General features: G+C 33.7%; 1 protein-coding gene across 1 annotated transcript; it reads right to left on the reverse strand.

Moving 5' to 3' along the window:
• Positions 1 to 739: 739 nt before the first annotated feature.
• LOC100378741 (DNA primase large subunit-like) lies at positions 740 to 17,067 on the reverse strand. Its single transcript, XM_002739945.4, has 14 exons — positions 16,812 to 17,067; positions 16,330 to 16,439; positions 15,216 to 15,304; positions 14,733 to 14,853; positions 13,824 to 13,919; positions 8,562 to 8,618; positions 6,536 to 6,616; positions 5,656 to 5,796; positions 5,142 to 5,324; positions 4,494 to 4,620; positions 3,801 to 3,883; positions 2,580 to 2,648; positions 1,655 to 1,742; positions 740 to 1,179 (listed from the first exon to the last, which is right to left on the reverse strand). Exons 1-14 carry the CDS (start codon positions 16,978 to 16,980, stop codon positions 974 to 976), a joined length of 1,620 nt encoding a protein of 539 aa, XP_002739991.2. The 5' UTR covers positions 16,981 to 17,067; the 3' UTR covers positions 740 to 973.
• Between the last annotated feature and the right edge of the window lie 1,521 nt (positions 17,068 to 18,588).

Genomic DNA, 18,588 nt, shown 5'->3' on the forward strand with positions numbered 1-18,588 from the left:
CTCACATAGAAAATACAAGTTCTTTTTATACGAGCTAGCACAGGGAGCCCAGTAACTATAATCAACTGTAATAATATGAGGGGGGGGGTATCGGCTGGTATGTAGTGTAAGAAATAGACAAGGGATGAAGGGTCCAGCCAGCTCACATTTTTTAAACTCGAAAAAACAGACGAAAAGAATGAAAAATATAATATAAAAAAAATACCAGGTTGAAGAATATTAGTTGCTCCTTTGAATTTCGCCAAAGCCTTACCTACATTTTACCGATATCTGCAGAATAAATCAAGAAAACTACACAAATTGACTCTATTTAGGAATTCCTAACGGTTAGTTCAAACGCATGACACCGTTGGAGGCGTGGCCTGTTCAGCATTTGTCAACTACCAATCACAAGACTGGTTACGAACCAGTTGAGCAAGGCTAACCGAGTCGTGACCTCGATGTGGTCAAAAATACAATTTCCTATCAGAATTAGAATAGTCTATCTGATTAATAGTTGGCTTATCTTGTTGATTTCTTGTATTGCTTGAACACTCAGTACCAAATATTCAGACAAAATGAGTAATAGTCTTCAGCACAGTGATGTCTGCGAACGAAATAGCTTTGCAGCTCATTACCTATGGTAGTCTTGTCCAAATACTCCACACTTGTCAAGACTATTTTTTAACAACTACTCACTGATGATGTATCAGTCTACCAATTTAAAATTATTTGAATTGATAAAGAACAACTCAGGGACTCAGTTCTTTTGTATCATATTTACTCAAATGTTTTTGAAATACACTGTACATTAAAGCGCGGTGGTTGTCGCGCAGCCGTGTTCATTGTATACGTTGCTATGAGTCCCATATCGAACAGGACACGGCACGACGACTGTCGTCCTTTAACATAGTAACTGAAGTAAGCCCTATCCTTTTATTTAATTTGACAAGCTGTTTTTACAGTGTTTACAATAAATTAGACAGAGCCTCTTTTATGCTTTAGTTGCCTTTTCATCCTTTTCCACAGCTGACATCATATCATCCAGTTCCTCGTAACTCATTTGAAGGTCATCAAACTCAACATCCTCTTCTTTTAAATTTCGCGGAGTCAGTTGAGAAGCCTGAGTAGACCTCCGAGAAAATGGAGTACTTTTGTGGCTCCAAGACATTTGGGAACTCTGACTCGATGACATGGAAGCTGAGATTAAACAAAAATAAAATAAATGCCATTATTAGGGTTGCAGATGGTGCCAGCCATCTCCATTTTGAGCACGGCTGGCTTGCAAGTCAAATTATTACAAATGCAATAATTTTACAATAAAGATGATCAGACAAAAAGCTTGTGCCCCTATAAAGATAAATTGTGTGGTACATTTAATTTTTATTTTGGATGACCGTTCATAATTCAACTTCATCATTTTTCAGTGTCAAAATGATATAGTTTTTGTTATTTCAATCAACTCAGATTTTGTATTTCGAAACGGTTCAACCAATATCCCAAACCCCCCCCCCCCAAAAAATACATTACAATTTTTTTACAAGCAGTGAATCTGTAGAGCTAATGCACAATACAGTCATAGTGCATTTTTGACAAGATTTCCTTGCAAATGCGCACATATTATATAAACATGACATTTCTAGTGGCAAAAATTTACAGTAAGTATTTAATATACCTTTGCTTTCCGCACTTGAATTTAAAATTTTCTGACTTTCATCAAAATACTGATTTGGATGATTAATACCAATTGTTGATGCTTCAACCTGTATAAAGAGTGAACACAGCGTACATTACAAAGAGTGAACACAGTGTACATTACAAAGAGTGAACACAGTGTACATTACAAAGAGTGAACACAGTGTACATTACAAAGAGTGAACACAGTGTACATTACAAAGAGTGAACACAGTGTACATTAGAAAGAGTGAACACAGTGTACATTACAAAGAGTGAACACAGTGTACATTACAAAGAGTGAACACAGCGTACATTACAAAGAGTGAACACAGTGTACATTACAAAGAGTGAACACAGTGTACATTACAAAGAGTGAACACAGTGTACATTACAAAGAGTGAACACAGTGTACATTACAAAGAGTGAACACAGTGTACATTACAAAGAGTGAACACAGTGTACATTACAAAGAGTGAACACAGTGTACATTACAAAGAGTGAACACAGTGTACATTACAAAGAGTGAACACAGCGTACATTACAAAGAGTGAACACAGTGTACATTACAAAGAGTGAACACAATGAACAATGTACATTACAAGGAATAAACACCGCACAGAGCACAATACAAGGAATAAATATATTATATGGAATAAACACCACACAGAACACATTATGCAGATTAAACACCAGACAGAGCACATTACAAGCAATAAACACCATAATAAACATATTATATGGAATAAACACCACACAGAACACATTACGCAGAATAAACAGCAGACAGAGCACAAAGTCTTACTGAACACATTGAACACTAAGTGGATATTGCATGTAACATAAGAAAGTTTTACTGAACACTTTAAACACTGAGTGGATATCACATGTATAAACACATAAAACACTTTTATTGAATGACTTACATTATGTGTCAGATCAAAGTACTTGGCACAAGCAAGTTGATAGTGAGAGTTACTGACCAGTCCCATTACCTGAAGCAAATAGAACGCAATAAATAATAAATCGCTTTAATATTACGAGAAACAATTTATCTGTGGAAATCACAAAATTTTGTACCAGTGAAAATGTCTCTGGGGACACACACAGTGTGTCAGTGACTTTTGCAAAATATGATCTATTCACGAATACCTTAAAATCATCAAATTGCAAAACATTCCTAACAGTGCAAATTAATAAGTGGATGTAATACAGTTGTGCTATGAAATTGCATAAATGTACCAAAACATAGTTAAACTACATATGGCTTGCCTGATATATGTAAAGTTCTAGTAGATATTTGTTAATGAATTCATTGAAAATGTTAAACACTGGTGTTATTGATAACATTGAACATAATACCACTACTTTTACACTATGAACTTCTCAAATAGAAACTATATACACCAAAATATAATTTTTTGGAAGGTCAACTCTGAAATCTATACAGGCCAACTATACCTACAGATTAAAGCGAGAGGGTTGTCACCTATGCACGCGCGGGAATTGAGTCCCAAGCGATGATAACAACACACGCAAAGGATCATGGGTAGATGCTTGTTTGTAAACAATGACACGCTATTGCCACGTGATGCATGCGTAGGTGACGACACCCACGCTTTAACCATATAAATAAGTTTTATATCGATCTGTTAAATATTATTGGAGTTATTACGCACACAAGAAAAGTGTATAATGATGATGACACCAGATGACAGACATTTTTTTCACTACTGTAAAATCTGTATTAAAAACCGCAGCTTCTATTAAAATGGTACAATGCAACAGAGGGGATGCGGCTTCTATTAGAGCATCTACACATAAGAAAAATTTTGATTCTCAATTGTTCAAAAAGAGCGGGTTTGATTTATATTAGGGATGCGGCTTCTAACAGATTTTACAGTACTATGACTTTCCCCTTATGAACAAACCAAAAACAACATTCTGCTATTATAACATTGACTGAAACAGAACGACAAAGTGTACAAAATGGAACACATTTATCGCATTCTTGTTAAAGCACCGCATTTGTGGTACCGCATTGTGTACAGCGCATGTAAAATACATTGTTTACGTGAAATTTCAACACTCACTGCACGACTGCAAGATGTGCATTTATTAATGACCAAATAATGAGTAATTCTTACCTCATTGACGCCATCTTTAGATACCCCATATGAAGCTAAACGTTGTCTCAGTAGACCAGCATCCGAATGTCGAAATGGACAACCTAAATACAAACATAACAAATTTACAATCCAACATTGAAGAGTAGTGAGATTTATTTGAACTGTCAATTTATAACATCATGCTAATTTCTTTTTCTGTATACTGTATTTTGCTCAATTAGAAACTAATCTCCAATAGAAAATGTTATTGTATATTGGAACATTCTGACCACAACCACACCTGCCATTTGCACAAATAATACACTACTAATGTAAAATCTGAATTAAAAGCCGCAGCTTCTATTAAAATGGTAAAATGCAACAGAGGGAATGCGGCTTCTATTAGAGCATCTACACATATGAGAAATGATGAATTTTTGGTTCCCAATTGTTCAAAAAGAATGGGTGCGGCTTCTATTAGAAATGCAGCTTCTAATACAGATTATACGATAACAGCAAAAACGGTAGCTTATTTTTGCCTATGATCAGTTATAACATGGGTGATATTGTAAGATCATTGCACGTCAGACAAATTGCAAATCTTTATCTTGCAGAATCTTATTTTTTGGTTCCTAGTATGAATCATGAAGTGTGAGAGTTCAATGTCCGATGTTTAATGTTCCAATGTTCCGCCAGACCCATCATTGTTATCTGCCCCCGACTGATACTCACCGTGGAAATCGCCGTTAGCTGGCGGATTTGTCATTATAATTTTCATACAACTATAAGGGGTGTAGTCGGCTCTTTTACCTTCTTTACCGTAGTTATGACGAATGTTGTAAGAATATGATTTATCAAACTACAGGCAAAAAATATTGTACATGAAACAGTCAATTTGTTAATATATATTTTGATAGGCAAACAGTTTGTTAATACATGTACACATTTTAGTACAGAACCATTATGGTAATATATGCTTGAGTACAAGATCAATACGATAACATAAGTTTCAGAACAAGATAATATACATTTGAGTACGAGATCAGTATATTAATATACATCTAAGATCAGTATGTTATTATACATTTGAGTACAAATTTTCTTTCACAGTTCAAAAACCTTTGCAAATTACTTACCTTGCATGTCCACAAAGTCGAAATACAAAGAATAATCAAATATTTTATCCAAATAATTCAAATCTTCACACATGAACAAAACATCTAGCAACTGTTTTTCAGTAGATTTCTGGTTCTAAGATTTTGAAGGCTGATAAATATGTCTATATTTTATAAACCCAGGAGCAAGTAAATGGACACATTCAAAAAAAGCCATTGTGAATCAAGGGCTAAAAAATGATTATTCCACAAGCAGAATAAATACCTTATCGGGGTCAATCTTCTTAGAAAACTCAGCTCTCCAGAATCTCAATGCATCCTCTAACATCACACCAATACCTTTGAGGAATAAACCGTACTGCATTCGACCCCAGTGACGTAAATGATGTTCCTGTTTCAGAGATTCTTGCAATTGACGCATGCACAGTGGAAACGACTTCTTAGAAAGCTAATAATGTGAAAAAGAAAAAAGATTTTAAAAGAAGATCAATGTACCGTAAACAAATTTAATTTTTAAAGTTTCATGAATTTCTTGAGCCTGAGAAATCATAAAATCTAGATTGGCAGAATTCTGACCAACAATGGACAAGAACAATGAAGTTATGATAATTACATATTCTAATAAAGACAAAGTCATCATAGTGACTCTAGCAAAATTTTATGTATAAGAAGTTTACATTGAAAAGTTTTCATCACAGAATATATGTGAAGTGTTTTATCATGAATCTGTTTGACACATATTTAAATATTCAAGTACATTTCCATTTTGTTTGACTTACTGGTTCAATTTGATCAATGGTCACTTTTCCATTAGCTTTCTTACATGTGTAGTCCTGGCCTAGGTACTGTTTACTAAGTGCTGTCAGCATTGGTAGTAAACGACTGTCTTCTTCCAAATATGGAACGGCTCTAGCGGTAATCTATAAACGTACTCAGTGGGAATAATAAATGCAAGTACTGTAAAATCTGAATTAGAAGCGCAGCTTCTATTAAAATGATACAATGAAATGGAAGGGATGCGGCTTCTATTAGAGCACCTACACATATGAGAAATGGGTAATTTTTGGTTCTCAATTATTCAAAAAGAATGGGTGCGACTTTTATTAGGGATGCGGCTTCTAATACAGATTTAAATTCAGAACAAGCACAGTACAAGAGATTTAAAAAGAACATTTTTTATTATTTTAGATTTTGATAAGGTGACAGAGTTTAAAACAAAAATAATTTAGGATGTTGCAATTTCACATATACTTACGTACATGTAGTATTCTAAGAGTGGGCAATATTTACAAACAGTGATTAAATGAATAATGTACCTAGCATTTTATGTTTCTTGAATGTGCACCACTATACCATGTATTTTTATGACATCTGTATGAGCTGTTATGCAATGCTGGTCAAAGAGCTGGTGAAAACGGCTAAAGTCAAGAAAACAGCCCAAACTTTGAGCCAATCCTGAACAACCAAATTGAGAGTTTTTGACCATTGTTTTATATCAGTGATGTTTGTCAGGCGATGAAAATGCCTGGATGTTCACTCCCTGGAACACACATATATATAATCTAAACTGAGATTTTTTTTATACAATTTATATGTATGAGAACAAGTATAAAAAGTTGAGAAAATACAATCTGTTTTGTAACCTGGTACGGTACTTACCGCAAGTGAATGCGAGAGATGAGCTCTGAAAGCACTCAGAACAATAGATACCAAATCAGATCTTGGTACGTACGCATAACCCTAAAAATAATATGATATTACAACATAAAAATTATTGTCTATTATTCTTTTTGGAAATGTCCTCGACAAAGGTTGATTTGTAGATTATATTTCATCCTCGTTTGTCGTTATTATACAGAAGAAGAAAATTGAGGTGACCGGACAAGTTTTTTTGAAATGTCATGGACAATAACAACAATTTGAATTCTTGCACTGGTTTCTATGGTGACATTGTTTCATGACTGGAAAATTTGCTCTATGACATGGGATACAAAATTTCTAGATTAAGACTGATATAAATTCAAATACACTGTATTTTTTAAACATTTCAAAAAATTTACATAGTACTGCAAAACTATTAGCTTGCTGGAAAAAACATATATTATATGTTTTTTCCAGCAAGCTAATAGTTTTGCAATACTGTAAAATTCTTTATTTTCGCTACGGTATTTATTTATTTTTCCTATATTTTATATTCAACGCTTAAAATATTAGTGATATAAACTATATGCAAAACAGCCAAAATGTTATTTCAGTGAAAATTAAATCAAACTAAAATAGTAACATGCAGAGTAGTGACAAATTTGAATTTGGCTCAAGTTCTCTTTTTTCTAGAAATCTATGTCAATGCCCTTTTTTTGAAAAACCTTAATTTTGTCATCCTCAAGTTTCCAAGGTTCTGCTGTAGTTGAATTTATTTAATTTTGCATTTAAACCTTGTTGAAATCCTTTCAATTTCAAGGCATTTGTGTCTATTTTTGTTTCATGACAATAAATGCGAGCTTGCCATGTACAGCCATTGCCATGGCAACACATGGAATCTAGGCATAAACTTGCATAAAAGATGGCGAATCTGATATGGTCAGCCACTACTTTAGTGAAGGTGTGGTGTACCACTGGTTTGATACCTCTCCCCAAAGTGAAGTTCTTTCGAAAATAGTAGCATAGTGTTTTTTCTCAATAAAAGCATGCAAGACTCAACCCCAAAATGTGTATAGTGGAACATTTTTACCACCAGACTTTTTCACCCAAATTTGTCTGCTCTTTTTTTGTTATAATATTTTTTTAATATTTCTGAAAGTCAACCCTAATTTTGGAGCCAACAGACACAATTTGAGTCAATTTTATATTTGCAGACTACATGTACATGTACAAACATGCTACTTTGTAAATTTGTGATGAAAAGAATGCAAACTCCTATACAGAGACCAATATATTTGTCACAGATTTATAAAAAACAAGGGTAGAGTTTGTGAAAATCAACCCTACCCGGTACTTTTGAAGCCAACAGACACAATTTGAGTAATTTTTCAGTGTTTACACAAAACAATTTGGCTATTTTTGTTCTTATCTTTTGGAGGAAAATGCAGACTACTTGTAAATTTGAGATGAAAATAGGGAACTAGATGTAAAGAATAAGGTGTCACATTTAAAGTCAGATAAAGCATCTAATATGCGGTCTCTGGCAGATAAAGCTTTGTTCCAGTCAAAGGCCTGGGCACTTCATCTCAGGTCTGACTTTTTATCTCAGAAACGCGAATGCAAACTCCTGAACAAAGACCAACAAATATATCTAGGATTTATAAAGACAAGAGTATGTGAATGGTGTGATTTAATGAAGTTCTCACATGATTGAAAAAGTCGGTCAAATTTTGAGTTGATCATGAAATCACAGGACAAGTATACATTTGAAATAAACTGTTAGTGTTCGACTGGGGCTGCTTCCGCTAGTATCCCTGCTTATTCACAAAGCGTTCATTTCAGTTGACACAACTGAACCTTTCCAAGCATATTCTGTGATCCGATTGGTTAAAATACACTTGATCAATATGCACAAGAAACATGCAAGATCACAAGATCCTCATCACATAACATCGTCTTTAGACATTTACATATCCCCATCTCATAAATCCTTAACACATACATGATTTTAGCACAATCCTACGTGGATGCAAAGGATACTCACCCGCTCTAAGTACACCTTTCTGGATTTCACAAGATCTAATGCTTCAACGAAAGGAACCTGAAATTAAAACAGATAATTGTATATTTGCATTCAAATTCACCCGCTCTAAGTACTGTAAAATGACTAATTTTTACTGGGTTTAAATTTCACTGATTTGCCATTTCAGGCATATTCTTTGGGTTTTAAATTCACAGTTTTATCATTTAGGTAATGTGTTCTATGCTAAATTTTACATATTCACTGGGTTTTAATTTAGCGCATTTTCCAGTCAGCGAAATAAGCCAAATTAAAACCCAGTGAATAATCAACCCCTTTACAGTACACTTTTCTGGATTTCACAAGATCTAATGCTTTGCAACGAAAGGAACCTGAAATTAAAACAGATAATTGTATATTTTCATTCATTTTTTTGTATTGGTATTCTTCAGTAGAATCTGGTTAATATATCAAGAATAAACTTCAGAGAATGTCAATGATGTGGTATTAGGTCAGAGATAAAACAATACATCTTATAACAAAGCACATCAAATAATTTTTGTGACCTCCCGGCTCAAGCGACGTTTGTTTCTTCAAAGGGGATGGTACACAAAATTAGGCTGAAAATCCTCCTATAATCCCTACTCTCCAGGAAATTAAAAACATGTGCATGTAATTACAATAATAAATTTATTATGTCCTTAGAAATTAGGTTCTAATCAAGTTTTATTGGGTGGCAGCAATAACATATTAATACAATGCAATAATATACAATAAAATAGTGAAGTAAAATTTCAGTCATTTCTCATTCATATCATATGTAAAAATACATTACATGCAATTAAATATAATTTTTATTTGTTTTTTATCCTGCGATTTGTCTCAACCTTATTTACTTGTGTATTATGCAGGAACATAATAAATTGCATTGTCCCTGCTAAGGAGTGGACCATTAAAAACTGTGGAGGGGGCGTGCAGAAATTTTTTTCTGTTATTGATCTGTGCAGGGTGTTTTTCCAACGATTTTTTCTGTGCAAATTTGTTTTTCAATTCTGTCATCATACCCTCCCCAATATTTCTGATCACATTCTTGAATTAACCTGGAATATTTTCTACAAATTCCTTGGATTGAGAGGTTAGGGTGTCATATTAAGAAGTAGTTCAAAATGAATGCAGGTAATCACATTGGATTGGAATGCAACGTTCCAGCGATATGAGAACATAAACAATGGTGCCAATTTAACACTACCTTTACAATTTTCAAAATAAATGTGTAATAAAAATTCACCAATGCTGCCAAGCACTAAAGCCCAATTTACAATTTTTACAGTTTACCATTTATTGTGAGTAATGTAAAATTAAGCTGCAACATAAACAAAGCGACATATGTTTGAAACAGCTGTAATTTATTTATTTTTATTACTATGTACTGGTATACCTTATTTTGTATTATTTTGACTATTGCCAAGCCACATTGTTTAAGATTTCAATGAGACTGACTGATTTAGTAGACCAATCACAGACCTCCTTCTTATCACTGGTCAGAAAAAGGGTCACACACACACACCAGGGGTTTTGTTAAGAGTCGACCATATGGCCTTCTATAAGCCCAACTTGGCCATCTAATCTCTGCCCTCTCGAGCGCCTACACCAGTCTCGCTGCAACGCTTCGCACTACGGAGAGCCTTTTTAATTTTTTGGCATGTTGTTACAGGATGATGGCCTGCTATTAAGTGCAGTTGTGAAAGCCCTGCACACACTCAAATAAAATGACAGCTTGTACTAATTTTAGTGAGGAAAACAATCAAAAAAACATTATTTATTTTGGTATGTTTATCATATTAATTGCGATTAACATTACTCTCTGATTTTTGTACCATTGTTACTGTGGGAATGACAATTGTTGTCCAGTTTGATTGAACATTGGTAACTTTTGCGATCACTTGTACTGGAGTAAGGTTTGGTTGATTATTAGCAGGACCCTAAAATGCAACTATTTTGGTTGCCATGGCTACTGTAAAATGACTAATTTTCATTGGGTTTAAATTTCGCTGATTTACCATTTCAGGCATATTCAGTGAGTTATAAATTCACGGTTATATCATTTAGATAATGTGTTCTATGCTAAATTTTACATATTCACTGGGTTTTAATTTAGCACATTTTCCAGTCAGTGAAATAAGCAAAATTAAAACCCAGTGAATAATTAATCCATTTACAGTATTTAAATTTAATCAATGGCAAAAAAAATTGTTTCTATCTATATCGCTAATTGGCAACATAAGCAAAGTCAAACTGGTGACCAATTCCCTGTATCAGAAAACAGATTACCGAGGTGTGCAGCTTTTAAACTCTTGGTGGCGCACTTCATTGCATTTCATTATCCAACGTATGAAATTATCATTATGCAGTCTGGAGTGATAAACCATGTAAGTTTGCAGAAAAATGAGATAGAAAGTGGATTACATTGTGTCAAGTAAAACCAGTGTTGGCTGATAATGATACAAAGAACATCGGATCTAAAATATCTAAATTTTGAAATATTGTCTCATCTTAATTGTATTTGTGAAATAATAAATTCTGGCGACTCGCAATTTTCTTCTTAAATACTAATTTTTCCAGTTGGCAAACAATTTCAAAATGGTTGCCAAATGACCATTAGAGAAAAAATTTAACTTTGAGAGCTGATCAGGCGAAAATTATCGACGGCACTAAAGTTCTGGCTGCAAATGCTGATTATTCATTAAAGTTTATCACTATAATGTACAATAATGTAAGGAATCAATCAGAGGAGGTTGAAATAAAATATAAGCACCTATTTCTTTGTACTTGTAACACAATTGTGGCAACTCGGTTGATCAGGAAATCTATTATTAGCTCATTTAGCTCATCATTCAACGTATAAAACTAGCGCCAACGACCGTTATCATGGTTATACAGTTGGTGGGGTTGAGTCTGATACATTGTTTTGAGAAATGTATAATAACTGTGATTTACTGTATTTTTTTTTGTTTCCATTCTTGTTAATTATGCCTAATAGCAGTGAGGATAAGGCCAAATAAACAAATTTTGGCTGGTGAAGGTGCTGCAGAAAATGTAAACATTTATTGGCGATAACAATTACTGAATCAAAGAAAGCTTAGAAAGAACTCCCGTGTGCTGAGAGTATTGGAGACACATTAAAAATTAATTCAAAATTACTTGAACTTGAGATGTTGATGGAAACGCAGAAAATTAATTATGCAAATAAGGTAACGAACAGATTTAAGTGTAAAACTAATAAGGTCTGCACAATGTACCAAGTTTCATTGAAATGTGATTAGAACCCAAAAAATATTAATTATGCTAATTAGAGAATTAATATGAACAGATTTTAACCCAAAATTAATCAGGCTGTCTATTGTCCTAGACCATTTATGTACCAAGTTTTATTCAAATGTGATGATCAATACTTGAGATATACAGTATTAATTAATTATGTTAATTAGGTGATTAAGAAGCATAAATATTTACCAAAAACTAATATGGTGTATAGTCCTAGGTTCATTGAAATGTGATAGGTACTCTTGAAAAGTTTTGTTGAAATCCAATGAGTGGTTTTTAGACATCAGTGCAACAGCCATAGAACAGCAAAAAATTAACTAATTATGCAAATTAGGTAATTAATAGGCACAATTGATTATCCCAAAATTAATCAGGTCTCTGCATAGTCCTAGAATATCTATGTCGCAAGTCTCATTGAAATGTGATGGTTAGTACTTGAGATATCAGGTGAAAAGCTGAAAATCAACTAATTATGCTAATAAGGTGATTAATATGCACAAATATTTACCCAAAACTAATTAGGTCTCTGCACAGTCCTCAAGTAACTATGTACCAAGTTTCATTGAAACGTGATCATTATTACTCGAAATATCAAAACCTGAAAATTAATTAATTATGCAAATTAGGTAATTAATATGTACTGATATTACCCTAAAAACTATTAGGTCTGTGCAGTGTCATATGACATCTATGTACCAAGTTTTATTGAAATGTTATGATTAGTACTTGAGATATCAGTGGAAAAGCCGAAAACTGATTAATCATTAATATGTAAATTAGGTAATTAATAATATTAACAGATTTTTACCCAAAACTAATCAAATCTGCGCATTAGTTCAGAGCATCCATGTGCCAAGTTTCATCAAAATCCAATGAGTGGTTCTTCAAATATCAGTGGACCAGTCATGGAACAGCTTGAAATCAGTTAATTATCATTCAAATTAGGTAATTAATATTCATAGATTTTTACCCAAAACTAATCAAATCTGCGCACTAGTTCAGAGCATCCATGTGCCAAGTTTCATCAAAATCCAATGAGTGGTTCTTCAGATATCTGTGGAACAGTCATGGAACAGCTAAAAATCAGCTAATTATCATGCAAATCAGGTAATTAATATTCATAGATTTTTACCAAAACCTAATCAGCTCTGCGCATTATCCCAGAGCATCTATGTACCAAGTTTCACCAAATTTTGATTAGTGGTTCTTGAGATAACGATGGAACAAAAAAAGTGACATACATACATACAGACATACAGACAAGGTAACTGCAAAGACTCCTTTTGTGCTTCGCACACGGGAGTCAAAAATGAGGAATCTCATTTGTGAATTAAAAAAATACAATTAACTAGTAAAGATTTATGAAAGTTCATTTTTTAATTTGTTCATGAATTGGTGGGAGAAATATAATAATGTATAGGAGGAAGATTGCCTGAGGAGTATTGTTACTTTGATTGACTAATGGAAAAACTGTGATACTGTCTTGCAACTCTGTCACATGTGATATTATCCTTACCACTAACAGCAAGATTTTCAACATGGTGATGGTAATTGAAACTACTGCAGTATAATGATGGGAATCCAAATTCTTGCTAATATATTGCCTCAACTTAAACTCTCACCGATAAATGGTGAATTATCAGAGGTCAATATAAAAGGATGAGAATTTAGTTTACAGGTTTTAATTCCAAATAGAAATTTATCTACATAAACAGTGACTGAAAAGTATATGAAATCTTGCCAAATAGCGAGAAATGTTGGCTTCTCCCACTTTACAATTAAAAGTGAGTATGAAAATATTAATAATGTAGTCAAACTGAAAAATTTGTTTACTACATTTAAAATAAATAAAACATTATACAAAGAAAATTATAAATTTCTCCAAATACTATACAAATGTGCACAATATTGCACCAATATTTTGACGGGGGAAAAAAAAGTAATATGAAGACATTAACATACCTTAAAATAATCTGTATTTTCCACAGTGGTTACTGATGTGTTGTATCCGGAATTTGCCAATTCTTTGATGATCTTCAACTTCTCTTTATCAGGAATCTGAGGTTAGCCGAGAATTGGAAGTAACATGAAAACAAATGTAAGAAATATTGTTATGAATGACAGTACTCCAGATTTGAAATTTGATGTACATGGCTCAAAATTAACTTATTTTGCAAAGTAAAGCCGAGTTTACATTTTCAAGATCTGGTGTATATACCCATACTCATCCGACTTAGCACCTGGGGTACTCAGCTCCATAAACAGTGTTTTGGGGAGTGGGCACTTAAATCCAGCACCCTACTTCAAAAATTTTTGACACTCCACTAAACCCTAGATACAATTCTAGTAATATCTCATCATGGTATGCTATCTTAGATTTGATTGGTTGAATGAAAATGCTGTCAATGCAAACTCTGCCAATCATCTGAGATCACACTAATGCTTAGCTACAATGCTAGTAATATCTAATCGTCTGCTATCATAGATTTGATTGGTTGAATGAAAAAGCTATCAATGTAAACTTGTCAATGATCTGAGATTAAACTATAACGCTTAGTTATAATTCTAGTAATATCTTACCATGGTCACAGATTTGATTGGTTGAAAGACAATGCAGTGTAAACATTTTCAATTATCTGAAATCAGACTAAATGCCTAGCTAAAATACTAGTAATATCTCATCATGGTCTGCTATTTACCATAGATTTGATTGGACGAATTATAAACATTGTCAATGATCAAACAACTATGAATTTAAACTGGCCAATTTTATTTCATGAGACACATATGACATACTATAGTGTGTGTCATGTTTGTGTAAATCTGAATGGGTAATGAACACTGCTGGGATAGTCATTGATAGTCACTTACTGGTTCATAGTGCAAGTTGTTTTCCTCCAAGAACTGTTTAATACTATCTCTTGATTCTTGTTGAAAACGATAACGAAATAAATCTAGCTCCTGAGCTATAAACCACCGTCGTAACTCTTCCCTACAGAAACAAATATGATAATAATATCAGTAATCTTGCATTGTAACACCATGTATGAATTATCATACTAGAAATTGAAATGATAAGGGTATTGTACGGCAACCGAGGTGGCTCACAACATGGCATTTTATAAAACCATTTTTACAATTCATTTACATTTTGTAAACTCATTTTTATTTTATAATTCCTTTTTAATAACCATTTTCGGTTCTGAAATCGATTTTTAAAACCATAGTCTGATTGACACATGGATAGAAATAATGCAGAAATAATGTCATTACTAGTACTTATGAGACCGCCAATTGTATGTGAAAAATACTCAACATATACATTACATATTTCTGAAGTTGAAAAGTACTTACGATCTACAGTATGCCAGTCTCAATATGAAATGAGAAATGTGGTCTTTCCTTCTTTCATCATAGTCTGTGTCTGATATTTCATCTGATGTCTGTTAGAAAAATGAAAACTTGTATTATTCAGAGTGATATTCTTCCTCCGTGTATTGCTCATTGTTATACAGTCATCATAATGCCTACGTCAAGTTTAACCTTACTATGAGCTACAGAATAAAATAACTTACTGTGACAAGAAATGAAGAGGTAATTACATCCTATGATAGTGTGTTACTCACAAGCCTTACAGTATTTTCACAGGAATTGTCAAAATATCAAAGATCAAATATCAAAAATATAACAGGACATATCACAGACAATGAAGGGTGACATGCAGCACAACTGCCATATTGTTGTCAGTTATGTTGACTGGTTTGCAATACAAATCTCAAGATTGTTGTGTGATTGGAATTGGTAAAATCAAATTATTTTTACAAGGGTGTGCTATTCAGCTAAATGTGTAGACTAATTTATACGATTGGTGAAATGCAGTGAAAGCTGATTGCATGTTTCACTTATTTTTAACATGTTCAAGTCTCTTCCTATTGGTTTGAAGTCTTCTCTTGGGGTTGGTTTGACTCAATTTGTTCCAATCATCCAACAGTAATAGATAACAGGACAAGGAGACATAGTCAACAGTATTTAAATAAACATCACCAACCTAATAAAACATCAAACCTTTTAGAACATGTGGAAATACGATGAAAAATCATTAAATTTAGTTCAAACAGGTTAAAGAAAACACTTCAGTTATTATATATATATTGATGTACCCGGACTTAGAAATATACACTATTCCGTATCACTTGTAGAAAGAGTTCCTTAAGACCCCCTCACCGCTAACCTGAACCCTAAGCCTAACACTCCAGCCCCCCATTGTAATTCAATATGCCCCTCCAAATAAATATAAGTGACCGAAAGATGGTATATACAATATAAATGGGGGAGGGGCACTGCATGAAGAGGCAGGGTTAGGATTAGAGTTATGGGTGAGGGGCATAAAGAGGGGTGAAGAAACTCTTACCTCACTCATTATAATTACTAGTACTACATTAACCACTCAGGACCTGGAATTATTTACCTTTCGTATTGCTATTGGCATCATTTTTCTCAATTCTCTGTCCATGGATTCCTGGTATTTCTCATTTCCTTTAACAAACTTTATTCCCAGTGATTCCACATGTTTGAGAACTACAAATACATGTAAAAAACGCTCATTATAAATGCTGAAAGGGGAGACGGTAACACAAACTACAAATTAATTAGTTTTTCACCTTCAGATGTTGTTTCATAATGATGTTGGTGTGAAACCGCGTACTGCTTTCGAAGTTAATATTTAATTTAAAAGAAAAAAAAAAGAATTTTTCTAGTGGTAAAAAAATCAAAATCCAGCTAGTTAGGGTAGTTAGGGTTTATTGTCCTATGTCCGGACGTGAATTTATTTACTTGTCGACGGAAACCCTAATTTAAATTAATTCATGTTTGTTATGTAGGCTGATTTTACGAAAGACAGAAGAAAAAGTCACGCCCAAAATGTTGAGCCATTTTAAAATACAGCACTACCTTTTAGTCTGTCGATGGCAAAATCTTCGAACTCAGTCAAAGAAATATTGTCCGACGGCGGTACACTGTAAAACTGAAGATTGTGGACGTACTGTCCGAGACGGCGTTCACCAGTCAATCGAGCAGATTTCCGCTTTCTCCGCACATTGCTTGAGTTCACAAACTGCATGATGATTGCTTCAAAATTGGTAAGAATTTCTCACTGTGGTATTTCATACGTGTTTACAACTAAAGAGGTCATCGAATTTCGCGCCAGCAGATGACCTTTTATTGTGCGCATGCGTTAATGTCAAATGAGGTCACATTCAGCGTTCACCGAATAAACAAAAGAGCAACGGATTTGTCGCGTTTCAATGCAAAAAATAACTCAAATAACTTGTCGATTGCTGGGCTAAATATTACTTCTAAGTTTTGTTGTTAAAAACGACATATATATATTAATATATATTAATGTGGTACATGTATATATATATATATATATTCTGAAATGTCGTAAAAAATGATACAAATATTATAAATTGTGCGTTTGTGTAGAATAGGGGTCGTAGTGAGAATTGTTCCAGGTAGGGGACATCAAAACTACGCCCAAATTGTGACCCGATGGGCAATTATAACAGTTAGTCAAAATTACGAGCAACATAAAATGTTACTGTTGTTTAACGTCCACATTTAGTAATTCGAACTGTATTTACCATTTAACCGAACTTCGAGTTACGGGCAACATATATTTTTGCCGGATTATGTCAATGTCGCAATCATCCTGGAAAATAAGTATCGTTTTGTGATTGGTTAAACTTGAAGTTTCATGCAGATTCAGAAGAACACGCATGGTAGGAACGACAACAACAACAACAACAATAACAACAGTAAATTAACATTTACATTTTGTGATAACGCAGCCAATGAGGGTTGCCGAAAGTTTGAGTGAGATTATAGAATACACTGAAAATATTTTGATAGCTACGGAGTACGGAGTACTTTTATTTAACGAAGTAATATTGCAAATTTTGGCGACTTTTAGAAGTTTTTTTCCCGTAGCCCTATAGCTGGTTGTGTGTCGTTGGTTACGTAACTCATTTTGTATATTAAAACAATGCACTAATGACCAATGAAATTTTACTTTATCGCATTTCACTTTCAATCTGAAATTCCCTGCTAACTTGAAGCTCGTTCAGTTGAGTGACTACTATGCAGGCATATATCTCGTCGATCTTGACGTTTATGTTTCGAATCCTGCTGCCCCAAAATAGACCCACTTTTAATAGCAAGAAGAACTTCTGAAAGATCAGTGATTTTCTGGTAAATGACTATTGTTGATCAGTGGCATGACGATTCGTATTATCTGGATTACGCATAGCTTCTCTGCGATTTACGCTCCGTATATCTTAAGCGTAGCTTGGACCCCCCCCCCCCCAATACATTTTGCTGGGTCCGCCGCTGTTGTTGATAACGAACAAACTAGTAAACGAGTATTGTTGGAAACCACAGACCTTTCTCTTTCTAAGGTATATGCTAAAATCGAGAATGAGTACGTTTCTATGATGAGCGAAAAGTGTCCGCTATCGAGGTAAAGTAATACACGTGTGTGTAAGTTACTATATTTTGAATGGCGGGTAACGAATAGAGCACGAATTATAGCAACGAAAATAGAGGAAAGAAACAAAAACGCAAATATATATTTTCACTTCTTTTTGTACAGTCCTCTGAATATCAATTACAATTACTTCCAAATAATCAATTTATTTAGGCTCATTTTCTATGTAGAGGTTTAACAAGA

Source organism: Saccoglossus kowalevskii, chromosome 18, assembly GCF_978046115.1.
Source record: "Saccoglossus kowalevskii chromosome 18, keSacKowa6.1, whole genome shotgun sequence".
Classification (NCBI taxonomy): domain Eukaryota; kingdom Metazoa; phylum Hemichordata; class Enteropneusta; family Harrimaniidae; genus Saccoglossus; species Saccoglossus kowalevskii.

Excerpts from the sequence above, each read along its gene's own strand:
- LOC100378741 (XM_002739945.4), bottom strand. The coding sequence starts at position 16,980 with ATGCAGTTTGTGAACTCAAGCAATGTGCGGAGAAAGCGGAAATCTGCT. Across the intron at positions 3,884-4,493 it reads AGCTAACGGCGATTTCCACG|GTTGTCCATTTCGACATTCG; the intron begins GTGAGTATCAGT and ends GTTTGTATTTAG. Across the intron at positions 2,649-3,800 it reads CTAAAGATGGCGTCAATGAG|GTAATGGGACTGGTCAGTAA; the intron begins GTAAGAATTACT and ends TATTTGCTTCAG.